The 18,959-nt window shown below is 42.3% G+C and overlaps 1 protein-coding gene across 1 annotated transcript in view; it reads right to left on the bottom strand.

The window, feature by feature from the left end:
- Nucleotides 1-18,959, bottom strand: part of LOC117453359 (complexin-2) — a 67,714-nt gene that overhangs the window by 7,499 nt on the left and 41,256 nt on the right. Inside the window, exon 3 of the mRNA XM_034092175.2 lies at nucleotides 1,393-1,568. Coding sequence (XP_033948066.1) covers nucleotides 1,393-1,568 — 176 coding nt within the window. The remainder of the gene's footprint in view (nucleotides 1-1,392; nucleotides 1,569-18,959) is intronic.

Below are 18,959 nucleotides of genomic sequence, written 5' to 3'. Positions count from 1 at the left end.
TGCTAACTTTTAGCAGAAATGGTTTTCTTTGACCTCACTTTCTTTCTCTTTTTTAACTTATCCTTTAGTTATTTCAAGTGTTTCACGATAAGCGAACCCCCCCTTTTTTTAGGAATATAAGCTTAATTCAAGTTGCAGTGTTTTAAGAGAGACATTTAAATGTAATGTATTGGGGTTTCAAGGGTGATTTCCTAATGGCTCACGGGTGAATGAGAGGAAGACACTTGTAAAGCCCTCAAAACGCACCTTTTTACCAAGGCTTTCCCCACTGTATAGTTAGTTTAATAGGTTTATTTTTCCGCTACTTCCCCCCCACCCTCTTAACCTGTCTGCCTTTTTTTTCCCCTACTCCCCCCCCCCCCCCCTACCCGACTTGTAAAGCGACCTTGGGTTTCCTGAAAGGCGCTATAAAAATATTATATATTATTATTATTATTATTAAAGAGATAGCATAGGAGTTAGCTTAGCCGCCGTTCTAATGAATTTGCTATCAAGAGTTACAGAGTTAGACCTTCTTTTGAAATGTAATTAACAAATTAATTCAAGTTGCAGTGCCATATACAACCTGAACACTGTTCCAAAGGCTTTTCACCATGAACAATCTAGGTTTCTGTAAGATCTTTCCTTTAAATAATAATACTGGAGACGTAGACAATTCTTAATGTATGCTATCAGCATTTACAACGCAGCCAGAATCTTCATAATTGAATTTTTTTGCAATAAAAAGTAGTCGTGCTCAGAGAACATTCCGCTTGTGCAAAGTTAAAAACTGTCATCTTTCTTCCATAGATTGTTATATGATGTCTAACACGATTAAGAAGGAAACATGAAAAAGGTCGCGGTGCATCTCGAAGCATATGTTGGCGTAAGTAATTTCAAGGACTAGTAAAAAGACTTCCAACTTCCTCGTCAGCAATGTGTTGCAGTCCTACCGGTCATACGGGAGAAGCATTAGGTGCATTTCCTAACTTCATTTATGCTCCATTTGAACTTGCACCATTCTCTTTCACTATAAGTATTATACTATACGTAAGTATTGTGTATGTTGCATTGTTGGAGGAACCTGTGACTTGTACTGACTAAATGAGGCTGTGCATAGAACAGAAACACTTTGAAATTGGTATCTTCAAATCAAGTGAATTCTAGTTAAGACCTTTTTTTTGTTGTGAGAAAAAAGTCAGAATACAAAATAAACATGTTGTGGTTAATCTCAAAGAAATTGGTGCATAAAAAGGAAACAATAGGAAGCCCTTGGACTTAGTTTGACTTGAGGCTGGTGGTGTTATTGAAGTTTAGACATTTTAAATATCGGCTAAAAGTTTTCATGGCCTAGAAAAACGACAGTAATCCATAAAGGTGCAGCATTAGTTGGACCAGAGGAGCGTGTCCTACCTTGTCCCTGATGGTCTGCCGTACTTTCTCCCTCTCCGCCTCCATGCGGCTGTGCTTGGCCTTCCTCTCGTCCTCCTGCTGCCTCAGAGCCTCCTGGCGCTCCTCCTCCTTCTTCGATGCATCCGGATCTTTCTCCTCCTCCCCACCCAGCATCTTACCCATATCTTTGGTGGCCCCTGAACACAAAACAGATGCAGATATTGGAGGTAAACACGTGTTTTATGACTGAGTCCTCAACCTTTTGAAGCTGCTCTTAGACGAGGAGCACAAGATAAGATAAGATGGACCTTTATGAATCCCCGTGGGGAAATTCAGTCGTTTATTAGTCCATTTTTTACAATTTATTGAACATGTCAGAAACAAAACATACAACAATCGTAATAATAATAATAATAATAATAATAATATTAATAATAATAATAATAATAATACAAAATTAATAATAATAATTATAACAGAGATGCCAAAAAACAACAAAAAAACGTTCAAGGTACAAAAAAATTAATTCTCAAATAGTCTCCGTCATGTTCAAAAGGGGCAAGAAGAAGCTTAAAAAACGTTTCCAATCCTCTTCTAGCGTACATTCTTCTTGAAATTAAAAGATTAGGTCATCGTCATCAGCGTCATGTTGTAAACAAATTATAATTATTTATACAAAACAACCAAAAATAAATAACTTGTAGTTAGTAGGGTAAGAATGAAAAACAGGACAGCACAGATTCACACAAGATGAATATAATTGAAGATACAATTAAAAGGATATAAGTTACTTTTAAAATAGGAAATGAACATAATATACATATTTGAGTCATATATACAATTTAAATATGTTTACATGTATGTGTGCCGGTTGAAGGTTATTGTGAAAACGGTGTATATTTGATGTACAGTGATGGCTCCAGGCACAAAAGACAAAGTGCATTGATTCCTTTGTTACTTTGGATTAAGAAAGACAACCTACTTCATGTGTGCTTTATGTATAGAAACACTGAACAATACACCACATGTACACAAACACCCACGTCTATCCCAGTCAACAATGAAGAGCGTGTGTGTAAGCAGTTCTGAGGATTATGTGGAGACAGGTTCTCTCAAGATTCTCGAGGCGTCTTGGAAATCAAAACGGAAAGAGAAGAAGAGCCAGCTGGTAAAACTTCAAAGACGCACTGAGACAGAGGAAGAGACGTTCTTCCATCTGGTGTCGGCCATCTGTCACAGACACCTGAAGTATTATTCAAAGATTAACCATACGTGGTATTGTGTCGTGTGACGGCAATTTGGATTTGGAGAGAAATCTGAATTGTTTGATGTCATTTAACGGGAAGAAGTCTTGTCACATGAAAGAAGTAGGTACAACAAGGTATCAAAGAAACGCTATTTTCTACATGTAGACGAGATGTTTTCTTAGACAAGTGTTGAAATATTAAGTCAATTCATTGATCAAGATCCAAAGCCAAACATTTTCTGAACGCTACTTTTAAAAACCTTTTCCTAAACTGTAAATTGGAACTCTATGGAAGAGGATAAGGGCCATTTTGTCATATGACGTTTTTTTTTTTAGATCTGACCAAAAATGATTTTGCTTTTTACTTACTCGATTAAAGCCAGATTTATGTGAAATAAGAACATGTTTCCTTGGAGTCTGGGGGAAAGAAACACCACTATTTGTTGACATATTTTTTATAAGTTGACTAACCCAAAAGAAAAAATGACAGGTGAATTCATGATAAAAAAAATCAAGTTGCCATTGACGTCCCGGTCCATTTCCGTGTTGAAAAAAGGAACATTTGGAAAAAGTTAAAATGCTTCTTTAGAAACTTCAAGAACTTTTTCCTTTGATTTTTCTTTCTTTTACACAAGTTAAAATGATCTGGTGTTACCTTTGTCTAAAATATATAACATATTACCATAGATGAAGAACTGAAACAATCCGTAGAGATGTTTGACTAGATGTTTGGTTTAATGCCTGGCTCAAAGGCTCCTCAGTGTTACCTGCACTCTCCTTGCCTCACCTCTCTATCAGCGACAGAAGCCGCTTCTAGACGTGAAAGCGACTCCCTGAGGCTTATCAATATTGCTGCGGTTACCTCCGTCTGATCGATAGTAAATACAGGACCACCTGAGCGAGTATGAATTATGGATCCTCCAGCAGAGAGAAAGCTTCATCTGGATATTGATCCTGCTCTCAGGCACTGATGGGAGGAAGGCAAGGCTGTCACTGCTTTCTGAAACCATCTGGCGTCTTTCTTTAGCCTGAATAAACCAAATATGTAGCACTTCCCTCCGAAAGACGGTCGTACACTTGACTGATGATTTCAAATTCATTGAAAACTCCAAAAGAACAACGTAAGAGCTACACAAAGACACAAAACTACAAATACATCCAAGCTACGTCCATATTAGCATCATTTTAGCAAACTAATAAACAAGTGAAGTTCCAATAGTTAGCAAAGTTATAAAACAGTATATACTGTAAATGAATTAGGACACAACCCACATTGTTATATTAGTGAACACTAACCTTGCGCCTCTTGCTAATAATTAAATGTAAACTTTATGTTTTGATATCGCCGTATTTAAACTTTATCTCCGTTCTTTTTTTTTCGTCAAGTATTTTTCTTTGGGAGCAGTAGCTTCCGGTTAATAGCGCAAAGTCGCCTTCAGCATGTCTAAATAAAACAGGAAGTTAAAGGTGGGGTGGGTAAGTTTGAGAAACCGTCTCGAGATACACTTGTTGTTATATTCCATGGAATGCTCTCAACATCCCGATAGCAATGAATATCTGAAGTGCTTTGAAAAAAAGTCCATAAAAACATTTCATCTGTGGAAGCCGTGGTGCTGTAAAAAGCACGACCAATCATCTGAGCCGGCTAAAGTAACTGGATGGCCTACCTGCCTGTCAGCCTCCCATCGGGGCACAAACTGACCTCGTGCCCTCATTGGTCATGTGTGCGGTCGTGTGTGTTGGAGGAGGGGCTCTGTGAGGAAGTGGCAGATTTTTTCCGGTTGTGTATTTTCAAATTCTAGCACTCGAGCTGGTTTCTCCAAAATGACCTACCCCACCTTAAAGCTAAATTACGCTTAATTTAGCGTAATGTATACAAATGCAATGAAAGTAACAAAAAAAATGCCATCTCCTTTTCAGGTTCAGATAACACAAATTGGGTTATTTACTAAATATCTGTCAACACCGAGGAGATTATTTCGGGAGAGGAAAGGCCAGAACGAAGAGGGCTGTGTGCTTTTCTGCAGTGTAACCTAACGATAAGGATATATATAAGGTAAACAAGAAAACCAGGATTCACACAAGGTAACAATCAAAGATAAAATACAAATCAAAATAATAATACAAAAATAAGGTGAAAAAGTAACTGTTGAAACAGATCAGTATCAACACGGACTGCAGTTTGGATGTTCTGGTTATAAATCAAATATACTTTTTAAACTCCAATAAACATGTATGGTCCAGTCATCGCTTTTGATTATCAACTCTATCAACCCCCACACATATAAGTTGGTCATTTAATGTTAGATCTTATAATATCAAAGTTGTTCATTTAAAATTGTAAACTAGGGTTAGGTTTAGGTTTAGGGTTAGGTTTAAGTTTAGGGTTAGGGTTAGGTTTAGGTTTAGGGTTAGGTTTAGGGTTAGGTTTAGGGTTAGGTTTAGGTTTAGGGTTAGGTTTAGGGTTATAGGGTTAGGGTTAGGGTTAGGGTTAGGGTTAGGGTTAAGTTTAGGGTTAGGGTTAGGTTTAGGGTTAGGTTTAGGGTTAGGTTTAGGGTTAGGGTTAGGGTTAAGTTTAGGGTTAGGTTTAGGGTTAAGTTTAGGGTTATGGTTAGGGTTATGGTTAGGGTTAGGGTTAGGTTTAGGTTTAGGGTTAGGGTTAAGTTTAGGGTTAGGTTTAGGGTTAGTTTAGGGTTATGGTTAGGGTTAGGTTTAGGGTTAGGTTTAGGGTTAAGTTTAGGGTTAGGGTTAGGTTTAGGGTTAGGTTTAGGGTTAAGTTTAGGGTTAAGTTTAGGTTTAGGGTTAGGGTTAGGGTTAAGTTTAGGGTTAGGGTTAGGGTTAGGTTTAGGGTTAAGTTTAGGGTTAGGTTTAGGGTTAAGTTTAGGGTTATGGTTAGGTTTAGGGTTAGGGTTAGGTTTAGGGTTAAGTTTAGGGTTAGGGTTAGGTTTAGGGTTAGGTTTAGGGTTAAGTTTAGGGTTATGGTTAGGGTTAGGTTTAGGGTTAGGTTTAGGGTTAGGGTTAGGTTTAGGTTTAGGTTTAGGGTTAAGTTTAGGGTTTATGGTTAGGGTTAGGTTTAGGGTTAGGGTTAGGTTTTGTGTAGGGGTAGGGTTTAGGATTCTCGGTTGAGAATGGGTGCACGGGCCTGAGGATCTGTGGATGGGTGTATGCAAATGTTTATTCGACATAGGGTCAAATAAGGTTTTTTAAGGAGTTTGGACAAATGCTGGAAAATGTGTATGTTGTTTATAGGTAGAGGGGATCATGGGGGTTTGGTTTTCTAGATAGTCAGCCGAAATCAAGGATTCTGATTCCCACTCAGATTCATTACTGGAGCCAGACCTAGGTTCCGGGGGTGAGCTGGTCCTGGTAGGGGGAAGCACAGGGGGAACCAGGGGATAGCTTGTATGCTTATGACTGTTTGGTTGAGGGGATCCTGGGGGAATGTCATTTCGACAGCCATGATTTTGTGGCGTGCTGAGTCCCGGAGAGGGCCCGCCGGGCAACGGGAGCCCAACAGAGGAATCCAGGGAGGGGTCAGATTGGGTTTTTGGGTGGTTCAGAGTGACCATTTTAGTCCCTTTCATCATGGACCCTCCCGGATTTTGGGTTTGGTCTGAGGGGACCCGCTGACCGGCCGAGCCCGACCGGAGACCAGCATCGCCTGTAGAGGGGAGACACAGAGGAGAGGTGATGTTATGAAAGTATTTCCTACCAGTCAGCTGGGGAGGGGGGGATGGGAATGGAGGGGAGGGGAGGGAAAGCTCCGGGGTGGCAGCAGTCAGGGGGAAGGGCCTAGGTTTGGGGTTGGGGAGGAGGGGAGGCCTCCAAAGGAACTGTTGGGGAGACCTGGATGTCTTGAGTTTAGGACGGTGGAGAGATGAGGGAGGGGGTGGAGAGGGGAAGGGGGGAGGAGGAAACTCCTGGATGGGAGTGCTGGGGGAGGGGGGGCCCTTAGGTTTAGGGCTGGGAGAAAGGGGAGGGCTCCAGAAGGACTGTGGAGGAGACCCGGGTCCCTTAGGTTTAGGATAGGGGGGAGGGGAAGGCTCTCTCAGTCGTAGTTGAGAGGCCTGGAGGGGTTTGGGGTTGAGGGCTGGGTTGGAGTAGGCACCCTGAGTAGGGTGGGGTGACTTATGGTCAGGGTAGGGGGTGAGGTTGTAGTAGGTGCCCCGGATGGGGTGGGGGGGTCCTAGGGTATGGGGAAGGGATGGGGAGGTGGGGGTGGGAAGAGGGGTTTAAAGAGGTGTGTACAGTGGTTAATGTTAGGGTGGTCAGTCTGGGTCCATACCGTTTTCTAGCCCACCCTGTGGCAATCTGGAAGGCTAAGGGGTTGAAGGGGGAGGATGTGGGTGTATGTAATGTGTTTGAATAATGTTGTTGCAAAATGAGCATGTTCGTGTGCATCCAGTTTATTGTGTTTGCATGTATCTGTGTATGTGTGTATTCAGTGGGGGTGGATGGTTTAATAAAAGCAGAGAGTCTGGTGACTTGCCTCAGCATACCTGGGGGGAATGTGTGTGTGGAAATGGCTTGGTCTGTAGTGAACTTATGGTGAGTGGCCTGAATGAGTGTGAGGTAATATTTTGTAGTTTTTCTGGTGGCTGCGTCTAATGGTGTGTAGGGTGTTTGTGTGTGGCTGGGATATGAGTCAGTGTGTGTGGGCTGTGCATGCTCTCCACCTCCACTCAACCGCACGTACTGAGCTCTGGGTCTGAACATCTCAAAATGTTGTGTGGGCTCTTACCTGGAATGGTTGCAGTGGGGCCTGCTGCAGAAGTCTTTGTTTGTTTTCTTTTGTGCAGGTCCGAGTGGGATAGTTATATATATATCTCTCCTCTTGGTTCCAGGTGGCGGAGAGGAAGTGTCCGTTTGGTTCAAGACAGATAAAGTTCTTCCAAAAATGGGACAGAGCCCAACCCAACAGTTAAAAGTTCAAACTTTATTTTAGCACAAATTAGGAAGGTTTTTAAAAAAAATAGCTTGCATTTAAAAGCACTTGGTAAATTTAAAAACAGAGTACCGTTCGGTGGAGGTGAGTGAAGAGGCTCCTCGACGTTTCGATACGGTGTACCTTCTTCAGGAGGAAAGTGGAGAGCAGCACAGCTGTGGAGGGTTAGGGTTAGGTTTAGGGTTAAGTTTAGGGTTAGGGTTAGGTTTAGGGTTAGGTTTAGGGTTACGTTTAGGGTTACGTTTAGGGTTAGGTTTAGGGTTAGGTTTAGGGTTAGGTTTAGGTTTAGGTTTAGGGTTAAGTTTAGGGTTATGGTTAGGGTTAGGGTTAGGTTTAGGGTTAGGGTTAGGGTTAGGGTTAGGGTTAGGTTTAGGGTTAGGTTTAGGTTTAGGGTTAAGTTTAGGGTTATGGTTAGGGTTAAGTTTAGGGTTATGGTTAGGGTTAGGTTTAGGGTTAGGGTTAGGGTTAGGTTTAGTTTAGGTTTAGATCAGTTTAGTCCATTATATACATTGGGTTAGGGTTAGGGTTAGGGTTAGAAATCACAGGGTCAAGTCATTGCTATTGATTACCGACCCTTTCAACCCCCACACATATATATTTTGGTCATTTAATGTTAATTTGCAATAAAACATAAAACTGAAGCCGTGTTATCTGGATACAATCTTAAAATAAAAACACAAAAATTGCTTTTTTCTCAGGTGCCAAAGGTAATTTTCTATATTTCAATCAGCATGCAATCCTTAACAAGATCATGGTCCTATCCCAAATATTATATGGCATTTTTAAAAAGAAAACGTAACCTAATATTGTTTGATTTACTGACTTGTAACGATTGTAAAGATCTTATAATATCAAAGTTGTTCATTTGCAATTGTATGCTATCGGGTTAGGGTTACAGTTATATGGTTTGAATTCAAATTTATAGTCCAGTCATCGCCATTGAATATCAACCTTTGAACCCCCACACATATATTTTGGTCATTTAATGCGACGGTGGAGGTGTTGGGGGGCTAGAGACTCAAACTGAGTTCCTAATTGCCCTACAGCGCTGTGTGGTGGCAGCAAACCTGAAGATGACAAATTAGCACTCAGCGGGGGGGAAGAAGCGCTCCCCGTTAAGGTCAGACCGTCAGCTGCGTGCGACTCATTACAAACACACAACATATGTCCTGGAAATATGTGTGTGTGTAAACATCTGAAGAGCAATATTTATGAGCATAGTCAGTTTGTTAGAGGTGCTTTGTTGCTCATGCAAACAACGGGAAAACACAGCTGTTATGCTCTCTGATATACCGTATTCCAAATACTTGTATATAGACTCTCCTTGCACTATTTATATCCTATTTTATTTGTATTTACTTGCACTATTTTAACTGGTTTATTGTGTTGCACTGTTGGAGGAGCCTGTGACCTCAGATTTTCATTGATATATCTGTAGCTCTGAACTCTGAATCTTGAATCTTTCTTGAATTGCTTTGAATCTCATGAGGCGCGTTCACACCGCAGTACTGTTCCCACTTTAGTTCCAATATAGTTCCGAAATGTTGCGTTCACACCAGAAAAAAAACGGAACAAAAATGTGTTCATGAGGACCATTTTAACCAGGTACTTTAGTGGGAGAAAAATGTTCCTGTGTCTGATTGGCTGGGCGGATTGCAAACCGCGTAAAACTCCCAAAAACCTTTGTGAAGCCGCATTTTATTATCCTCGCATTAGCATTATTAGCATTAGCATTAGCCCAGCGCAGAAACGCAGAGAGACTAACTTATGGCAACACAAAAGAAAACATGGGAGCGGTGGAGATGAGGAGGTGTCGGCGTTCTGGCCGTTTACTCGGAAGTCCCCAACTCTCCCAGAGTTGGGGACTTCCGGCCGGGGACTTTGGGCGGCAGTATACACCGTGAAGTGGTTTGCGGCCTGCCAGTAAACCCAAAGCAGAAGAAGAAGAAGTGACGTCAGCGGCTTCATTTGCCTAATCCTCCCCCAGGAACTAATTCCGATCTGAACTTAGTTCGGATGATGCTGGGATGAAATGTAGACAGGAATAAACGCAGATCATCTTCTGGCTGCAGCCTGGACCGGTACTTGCTTTTGATCAAGGTCAATACGGAAAACAGCCTCCTTGGCGAGGTGGGGGAACTCGGTCTCCACAGACAGCCAAAAGTCTGCAAGTGACACACGTTTTCTGCCAGACGCTGTCTACTCTCCCACTCCCACTAGGTAACTCCACTAAAAATAGATCCATGTTGCCGCTCGCATAAAGTCAGCTGAAGTCAACTAGCTAGATTTCACTTTTTCTCCCCTGAAGCTCTCTGGCGCCCCCCCCCCCCCCCCCCCGCTGGTTTAACACACACAGTTAAGCTCACACACACTAGTTGATGAACATAAAGGTTCACCTGCTGAATTCAAACCAGAACAAATGAAGCAAAGAAAGAGAAAACCATAAATCGGAGGAGAAAAAGCTGAAGATAGTAAATGAAAAGGAAAGTAATTATCACTCCTCTCTCTAGAGAGCGTTTTGTCTTCACCCTTCACATGTTCAATCATCCTTCCTTCCCTTGTGTCCTTTAACACTCCTTTCCTCTAACCTTCTGTATTCCTTTTCACTACTAAAGTGATATTTCAAGACTCAGACACTTGCTTTATATCTGTAGTTGTGTTGGTGGTATAGTTTCTTGATATAATCAAAGTTCAGCTTCTAGAATGTCCTTGGTTCTTCAGTGGGTCCCTGAATGAATGATATGCAATCTGTTACATCTGGTTTACTCTGGCCATTTAGCTTATCCTTTACCGATGACTTTGAAAACACCAGCAGAGATTGTATTCAGATGTCATACCTTCAGATGTCATTATTTGACTTATTAAGTGGCTTTAGGGAAGGTCATGTGATGGGTGTAAAATAAAATCAACAATGCAATTTTCCGATAGATTAATCGATTAATTAAACAATGATATACTGGTTTTTATAAAACGGACAAGTCAAATCAAGCAATCTGATTGGTTCTTAGCCGTGATATACTGAGTGTATACCATGGGTAGAATTGTAAGTTACTTTTCACAACAAGTCAGTATCCCTCCGCGTCTGAGAAAAACAGTATGCTTTTCATACTGGAGGCTTCGCGTCGGGCCGAACCACGCCCCTTAGCTGTGATATAATGAGCATATACCACGGCCTGTCGTGAGCTATTGCTTAAATATCTATATTTGTATTCCTTTCATATTGAAATCCTTTCTAGTGTTGGACTCTACTGAATGTCCTCTTCCAACATCAGCAGCATGCTAACAAAGGTATCCAACTGTAGCTGTGAACATGACAGGATGTGTGATGACCCAGAAGAGCATCAGGACTGTTTGAGACAGATGATAGCTATGTGATTAACATGATGACTCAGCCTCTATGGAGAGAGACATCAAGCATGCTCATTTCTGACCTGGAGCTAATCTGAAGTAAACATTGAATACTGCTTTCTGTTCCTCCATCTTGTGACTGTGTGACTCCCTCTCTTGGATATCAGCATGTGAAGGACACTGCTCAGGAACTACTTGATGCTCTGTATGTGATGACTCCTTCCCTTCTGGAGAGGATCCCAGACACATGGATCCTGAGGTTGAAGCTCAAGCCGGGGACCAGGGAGATTTTTCTAACAACCTCTGTCACCACACAGCCATCACGGTAACATCCCTGCAGTTAAGACTCGTCTATCCTTCCTCTTTTCTCTCCTTTGCTTCCTGTTCCTCACCCTTCATCATCACCTCCTCCTCCTCCTCCTCCTCCTCCTCCTCCTCCTCCTCCTCAGTCCATCAGAGGCCAGCTCACAGATTTCCACCGCAGACAAAAGTGGGCAATTCAGGGCAAGTGTTCCAACGGCCCCGATCTTCTTATTGTGCATTCAGACACTCATTACTTCACTCACTCTCTCCATGGGTCATGTCTTTATGCCACAGGGGGATTCACACACACGGGATCCACATTTAGAGATGGAGATACATCAGTGGCATGATGGTTGGCGCCCAACAGAGAAATCTGACTCAAACTAGATTTAGAAGCAAAAACAGAAACTGTGTTGAACTTTCAAAATAATAGATAAAATGTACCTAATCTATATTAATAATAATAATAATACATGGCATGTTTATAGCACTTTTCCTAATGCTCAAAGACTCTTAAAGTGTTTATTTAATAACATTCATGTATTAGAGGTTGGTTTATTCAAAAATATTGTCTTACTTTCTTCCATTGGCATATATATAAAAATATTCTGTAAAAGAAATACAACGAAATAGATATTGAAAATGTATGGAAGGTGTGTTCAGAGCAAGCCCCCAGGAAGTGCGCCGGACTCTGCGGAAAATATTCGTTGTGGCCAAACGGCGGTACTACACTTCCGTATCAGTCGCTGGGCCCGGACAGACTTTTCCCCATTGACTAACATGTGGAAAGAGACGTCTGTAAATCGTTGGATACTTTTTTTTAAACTAAATAAACTACCCAGTATGAACACTTGCATAGCCCTTATTAAAAACATTCGGTCTTCAAGTTGTAAAATGTGCTAATAACGTTATTCTGAGAGTTATTTACCTCGGCATTATGAACGCGCATCGGGACCGCGTTCATGTGACGTGTTCAGTACTACATGCGTTTTGCCTTTACCCATGGATGCACAATAAGAACGGATTATATGATTATATGAATACTTTGGTGACGTTTCGCTCCCTCAAAAGTTGGGCCATTTTGTCTTCATGCGCCAATGAGCAGCTCTCATAGGAAAGAACCAGACCCCGCCTCCCACGCTGTATCCAGTTCTTATTATACATCTATGGTTCAGAGGCGTAAAAGAGGCCCTATTATTATTTGTAAAGGTTTTCCCTTTCCTGTAGTTTATATATAGGTTTTAGTGCATGTAAATGGTCTGCAAAGGCTAAAATCTCTGTGCTTCCACTAGAGCGAGTTTCTCATGTACTTATATGAACATGAACATGAGCAGGATCGGTCCTCTTTAGTTAAAAATATAAATCCAAGTGTAAAAAAAAACTAATCAAGGATTCAAAGTTCTTCCTTTCATTTTCTATTTGCTCGGAAAGGCTTTGTGTTATAAATAAAAGCTCCAGAGAAAACGATTGTTAGTGAACCCTGAGTAATGGCAAGATCCCGAGCATTACATAGCATAACATGGACATAAATAAAGTTGTATTAACCTCCAAATTGTAATTAAGTAACTAAATGGAATTTGCAACTTTCTTTGTTTTGCTTGATTTCTTTTTTGGGCGGAATCTCGAGAGCTGATGTGACAGAAAAGGATTCATCAAATTCATTAAATGATGCCGCAGTGACATTCACAGCCACACGGACTTCCAGAAGAGTTTCCATGTTAAGATGGTGGATCATAACATGTCACATTCATTTAGTTTTCTTGTTATGAATGACATCAGAACTGTTTTGACCTTTTTTTCCCAGACTAGCGAGAACTTTCCATAAGTGACATTTAAAAACCCTGCTTATTTATCCTGGTATGAACACCAGCTTGCTTTACACTCAAGTTACCATATAGCTATTGGGAATAGTTGTTCGATGTGTCTGCTCTTCTTTGTAGACGTTTATACGTATTTATAATCTTGTGCTGATGAATGACGAAGGAAGTCAGGATGGTTCGGAGAACACAAGACAGGAAGTCAGAGACGAAGCACGGACCATTGACTTTGAAAAATGGAGCTCATTTAAATAATATATGACCTCCATCCCTCATAAGTCCCATGCCTGGACTGCAAAGAGCTGCGGCACCGATCAGAAGTGTGGCTGGAAGGCTACTAAACATTAGAGATCTCCTGTTGTCCTATTTGTGAACATGTATTACAGGTTTCAGGTTCACCACAAGCTGAGTTCCACACACTCTCTCCAGTACAGGTTAGCTCCGAGTGTTAGCGATGCTAATGTAAACAAAGACTATATTACGTCCAAAACACGTCACACATTGTTTCTGATAGCAACGTTTCTGATTGGCCCGTGGGTCTAAAGCCCGCCCACAATTTCAATATTACCTCATATCAGACGCAAATCTGGATCAGCTCCGTTGTTCCCCCGTTTTTAGAGAATTGGGTACGGAGGAAAAGAGAGAGGGTTTTATTTTCTGACCATTTGTGAGTCTCCTGACACACCGGGGACACACCGGGACACACCGGGGGACACCGGGGGGACACACCGGGGGGACACCGGGTACACACCGGGGGGACACCGGGGGGACACCGGGGGGACACAGGGACGGACACAGGGGGGACACCGAGACGGACACCGGGGGGACACCGGGTACACACCGGGGGGGACACCGGGACACACCGGGGGGGACCGGGTACACACCGGGACATACCAGGGACACACCGGGGACACCGGGGGACACCGGGGACACAGATGTATGTATAAAAGACATCAAAAAGTGAACGTTGCACAATAGGGCACCTTTAAATCGCACACTAACATAGACCCAGTGTGCTTCTGAGTCTGTGGTTATCTAATACCTGCCGTGCCGTGGCTTCCTGTTATCGTTGCTTCCTCGTCATCATCTCGCCTGAACAGGAAATGAAACAGTGAGCTGATCCGCTGATCGCTCAGACTATCTCAACATTATCTTTCTTCTTTATGAGAAAAGGCGAGTTGTTCTGTTTGATATCCTGGCAGAGGCAGACAGTACATATTTTAGAGGTCACCTCCCTATCATCCTGTTTCTCATCAGTATATCCCAGGTCTCAGATATACACAGAGCCTGTCTCTGATTGGCTGAAACACCACACAGGTCATTGCAGCATTACCCATAATCCCATCTGTTTCAGCCCTGTTTCCAAAGTGCTGATTCTCTGTCTGTTACTTTCGATCAGGGATGGGCAACTTTGATGGTGGTGGGGGCCACATCATTGATGTACTGGCCACCAGGGGGCCGCAGATTCACTTGGAACACACACACACACAAACATTCCATGTGTTGTATGTCATTATTAACACATATACTGAGTCTGACATCTTCATTGACATTTTACAATCAAAGGGAACATCCTCTAATAAACTCACTAAACAAATATCAGTTCACAGAAATGTTATTTAATTTTTACAAGTGGCATGTTTGTATTGAACAGGTTATTAAAAAAAACAATTTTAAACTATTGGAAAGCACAGAAAATGTGTGTGTATTGAGATTAATCATTAAGATGACATAAACATGAAGTCATGAACACTACCCAGACATTAGTTGCCTAACTTGAACCTAAAACACTTGTAGCCTGTCTCTGCATTCCCCTTATTCCACAATAAGGGGAATGTCAACACAGACACCTGTCAGCCAGCACTCTGCTGTTCTTCAGCACCACTCCCCCCCCCGCTGAAATTATGAATGAAAAGCGTAGTAATCATAGATAACACGGCAGGGTCCGTGACAGTTTGTTTTCATCTGATTTCAAATAAACAAAGTCTTGGTTTTAAGAATACTAAACTTGTTTCGCCAAATTCAGATGATAAAAACAACTTTTAAGCTTGTAAAGGCATAGTTACAAGAGGCAACTTAACGTCACAGCAGGCATAACAACAGCCAGTTTCTTGTGAGGGTTTCCCGGGAAACAAACACAATACACACAAATGCGTCACAGATTATTATCATCTACGCAGCTCGCGATGTAACTAGGAGTCTAGTGGACGGTATCAGTACTACAAGTACAACAAATAAAAAATATATAATATATATTTTTTTTTTATTAATTACGTTGTTTATAAATTAATCTGAGGGCCGCAAAAAGAGGAGGTGGGGGCCGCATGCGGCCCGCGGGCCGCCATTTGCCCATCCCTGCTTTAGATGAAAAAGGTGCTGGTTGCTGATTGGCTAATGGTTACACAAGACAACACATCGTTATGACATCATCAAGTGGCCAAAATCTGATCAGCTCATTTTCAGACAGGTTTTTATAGAAATGGATCAAAAAGAGAGAAAATCTTTGTTCCTGATACTTTCAGAGTCTCTTTCCACAGAGGGGACACATGTTGATGTAGAAGAGACATGGAGAAGAGGGGACACATGTTGATGTAGAAGAGACATGAAGAAGAGGGGACACATGTTGATGTAGAAGAGACATGAAGAAGAGGGGACACATGTTGATGAAGAAGAGACGTGAAGAAGAGGGGACACATGTTGATGTAGAAGAGACGTGAAGAAGAGGGGACACATGTTGATGAAGAAGAGACGTGAAGAAGAGGGGACACATGTTGATGAAGAAGAGACATGAAGAAGAGGGGACACATGTTGATGTAGAAGAGACGTGAAGAAGAGGGGACACATGTTGATGAAGAAGAGACATGAAGAAGAGGTGACACATGTTGATGTAGAAGAGACGTGAAGAAGAGGGGACACATGTTGATGAAGAAGAGACATGAAGAAGAGGGGACACATGTTGATGTAGAAGAGACATGAAGAAGCGGGGACACATGTTGATGTAGAAGAGACATGGAGAAGAGGGGACACATGCTGATGTAGAAGAGACATGAAGAAGAGGGGACACATGTTGATGTAGAAGAGACATGAAGAAGAGGGGGACACATGTTGATGTAGAAGAGACATGAAGAAGAGGGGACACATGTTGATGTAGAAGAGACATGAAGAAGAGGGGACACATGTTGAATGTTGATGTAGAAGAGACATGGAGAAGAGGGGACACATGTTGATGTAGAAGAGACATGGAGAAGAGGGGACACATGCTGATGTAGAAGAGACATGAAGAAGAGGGGACACATGTTGATGTAGAAGAGACATGAAGAAGAGGGGACACATGTTGATGTAGAAGAGACATGAAGAAGAGGGGACACATGCTGATGTAGAAGAGACATGGAGAAGAGGGGACACATGTTGATGTAGAAGAGACATGGAGAAGAGGGGACACATGCTGATGTAGAAGAGACATGAAGAAGAGGGGACACGTGTTGATGGAGAAGAGACATGAAGAAGAGGGGGCACGTGTTGATGTGGAAGAGACATGGAGAAGAGGGGACACATGTTGATGTAGAAGAGACATGGAGAAGAAGGGACACATGTTGATGTAGAAGAGACATGGAGAAGAGGGGACACATGCTGATGTAGAAGAGACATGAAGAAGAGGGGACACATGTTGATGTAGAAGAGACATGGAGAAGAGGGGACACATGTTGATGTAGAAGAGACATGGAGAAGAGGGGACACATGCTGATGTAGAAGAGACATGGAGAAGAGGGGACACATGTTGATGTAGAAGAGACATGAAGAAGAGGGGACACATGTTGATGTTGAAGAGACATGAAGAAGAGGGGACACATGTTGATGTAGAAGAGACATGAAGAAGAGGGGACACATGTTGATGTAGAAGAGACATGGAGAAGAGGGGACACATGTTGATGTAGAAGAGACATGAATAAGATGGGACACATGTTGATGTAGAAGAGACATGAAGAAGAGGGGACACATGTTGATGTAGAAGAGACATGAAGAAGAGGGGACACATGTTGATGTAGAATAGACATGAAGAAGAGGGGACACATGTTGATGTAGAATAGACATGAAGAAGAGGGGACACATGTTGATGTAGAAGAGACATGAAGAAGAGGGGACACATGTTGATGTAGTAGAGACATGGAGAAGAGGGGACACATGTTGATGTAGAAGAGACATGAAGAAGAGGGGACACATGTTGATGCAGGAGAGACATGAAGAAGAGGGGACACATGTTGATGTAGAAGAGACATGGAGAAGAGGGGACACATGCTGATGTAGAAGAGACATGAAGAAGAGGGGACACATGTTGATGTAGAAGAGACATGAAGAAGAGGGGACACATGTTGATGTAGAAGAGACATGAAGAAGAGGGGACACATGTTGATGTAGAAGAGACATGGAGAAGAGGGGACACATGTTGATGTAGAAGAGACATGAAGAAGAGGGGACACATGTTGATGTAGAAGAGACATGAAGAAGAGGGGACACATGTTGATGTAGAAGAGACATGAAGAAGAGGGGACACATGTTGATGTAGAAGAGACATGGAGAAGAGGGGACACATGTTGATGTAGAAGAGACATGAAGAAGAGGGGACACATGTTGATGTAGAAGAGACATGGAGAAGAGGGGACACATGTTGATGTAGAAGAGACATGAAGAAGAGGGGACACATGGTGATGTAGAAGAGACATGGAGAAGAGGGGACACATGCTGATGTAGAAGAGACATGAAGAAGAGGGGACACGTGTTGATGGGGAAGAGACATGAAGAAGAGGGGGCACGTGTTGATGTGGAAGAGACATGGAGAAGAGGGGACACATGTTGATGTAGAAGAGACATGGAGAAGAAGGGGACACATGTTGATGTAGAAGAGACATGGAGAAGAGGGGACACATGCTGATGTAGAAGAGACATGAAGAAGAGGGGACACATGTTGATGTAGAAGAGACATGGAGAAGAGGGGACACATGTTGATGTAGAAGAGACATGGAGAAGAGGGGACACATGCTGATGTAGAAGAGACATGGAGAAGAGGGGACACATGTTGATGTAGAAGAGACATGAAGAAGAGGGGACACATGTTGATGTTGAAGAGACATGAAGAAGAGGGGACACATGTTGATGTAGAAGAGACATGAAGAAGAGGGGACACATGTTGATGTAGAAGAGACATGGAGAAGAGGGGACACATGTTGATGTAGAAGAGACATGAATAAGAGGGGACACATGTTGATGTAGGAGAGACATGAAGAAGAGGGGATACATGTTGATGTAGAAGAGACATGAAGAAGAGGGGACACATGTTGATGTAGAAGAGACATGAAGAAGAGGGGACACATGTTGATGTAGAAGAGACATGAAGAAGAGGGGACACATGTTGATGTAGAAGAGACATGGAGAAGAGGGGACACATGTTGATGTAGAAGAGACATGAAGAAGAGGGGACACATGTTGATGTAGAAGAGACATGAAGAAGAGGGGACACATGGTGATGTAGAAGAGACATGGAGAAGAGGGGACACATGTTGATGTAGAAGAGACATGAAGAAGAGGGGACACATGTTGATGTAGAAGAGACATGAAGAAGAGGGGACACATGTTGATGTAGAAGAGACATGAAGAAGAGGGGACACATGTTGATGTAGAAGAGACATGGAGAAGAAGGGACACATGTTGATGTAGAAGAGACATGAAGAAGAGGGGACACATGTTGATGTAGAAGAGACATGGAGAAGAGGGGACACATGTTGATGTAGAACAGACATGAAGAAGAGGGGACACATGTTGATGTTATACTAGACTACATGTTCAACATCCTACATCTCGTGCTTTATCTCAAGTAGTACGGAAGGGTTTCATCCGGACTCAATCAATTTCTCAGGAAAGTCCCTTGACATTG

This window comes from Pseudochaenichthys georgianus, chromosome 10 (assembly GCF_902827115.2).
Source record: "Pseudochaenichthys georgianus chromosome 10, fPseGeo1.2, whole genome shotgun sequence".
NCBI lineage: Eukaryota > Metazoa > Chordata > Actinopteri > Perciformes > Channichthyidae > Pseudochaenichthys > Pseudochaenichthys georgianus.
Note: the sequence above shows the minus strand (reverse complement) of the source record. Positions and strands in the feature narration are given on the sequence as shown.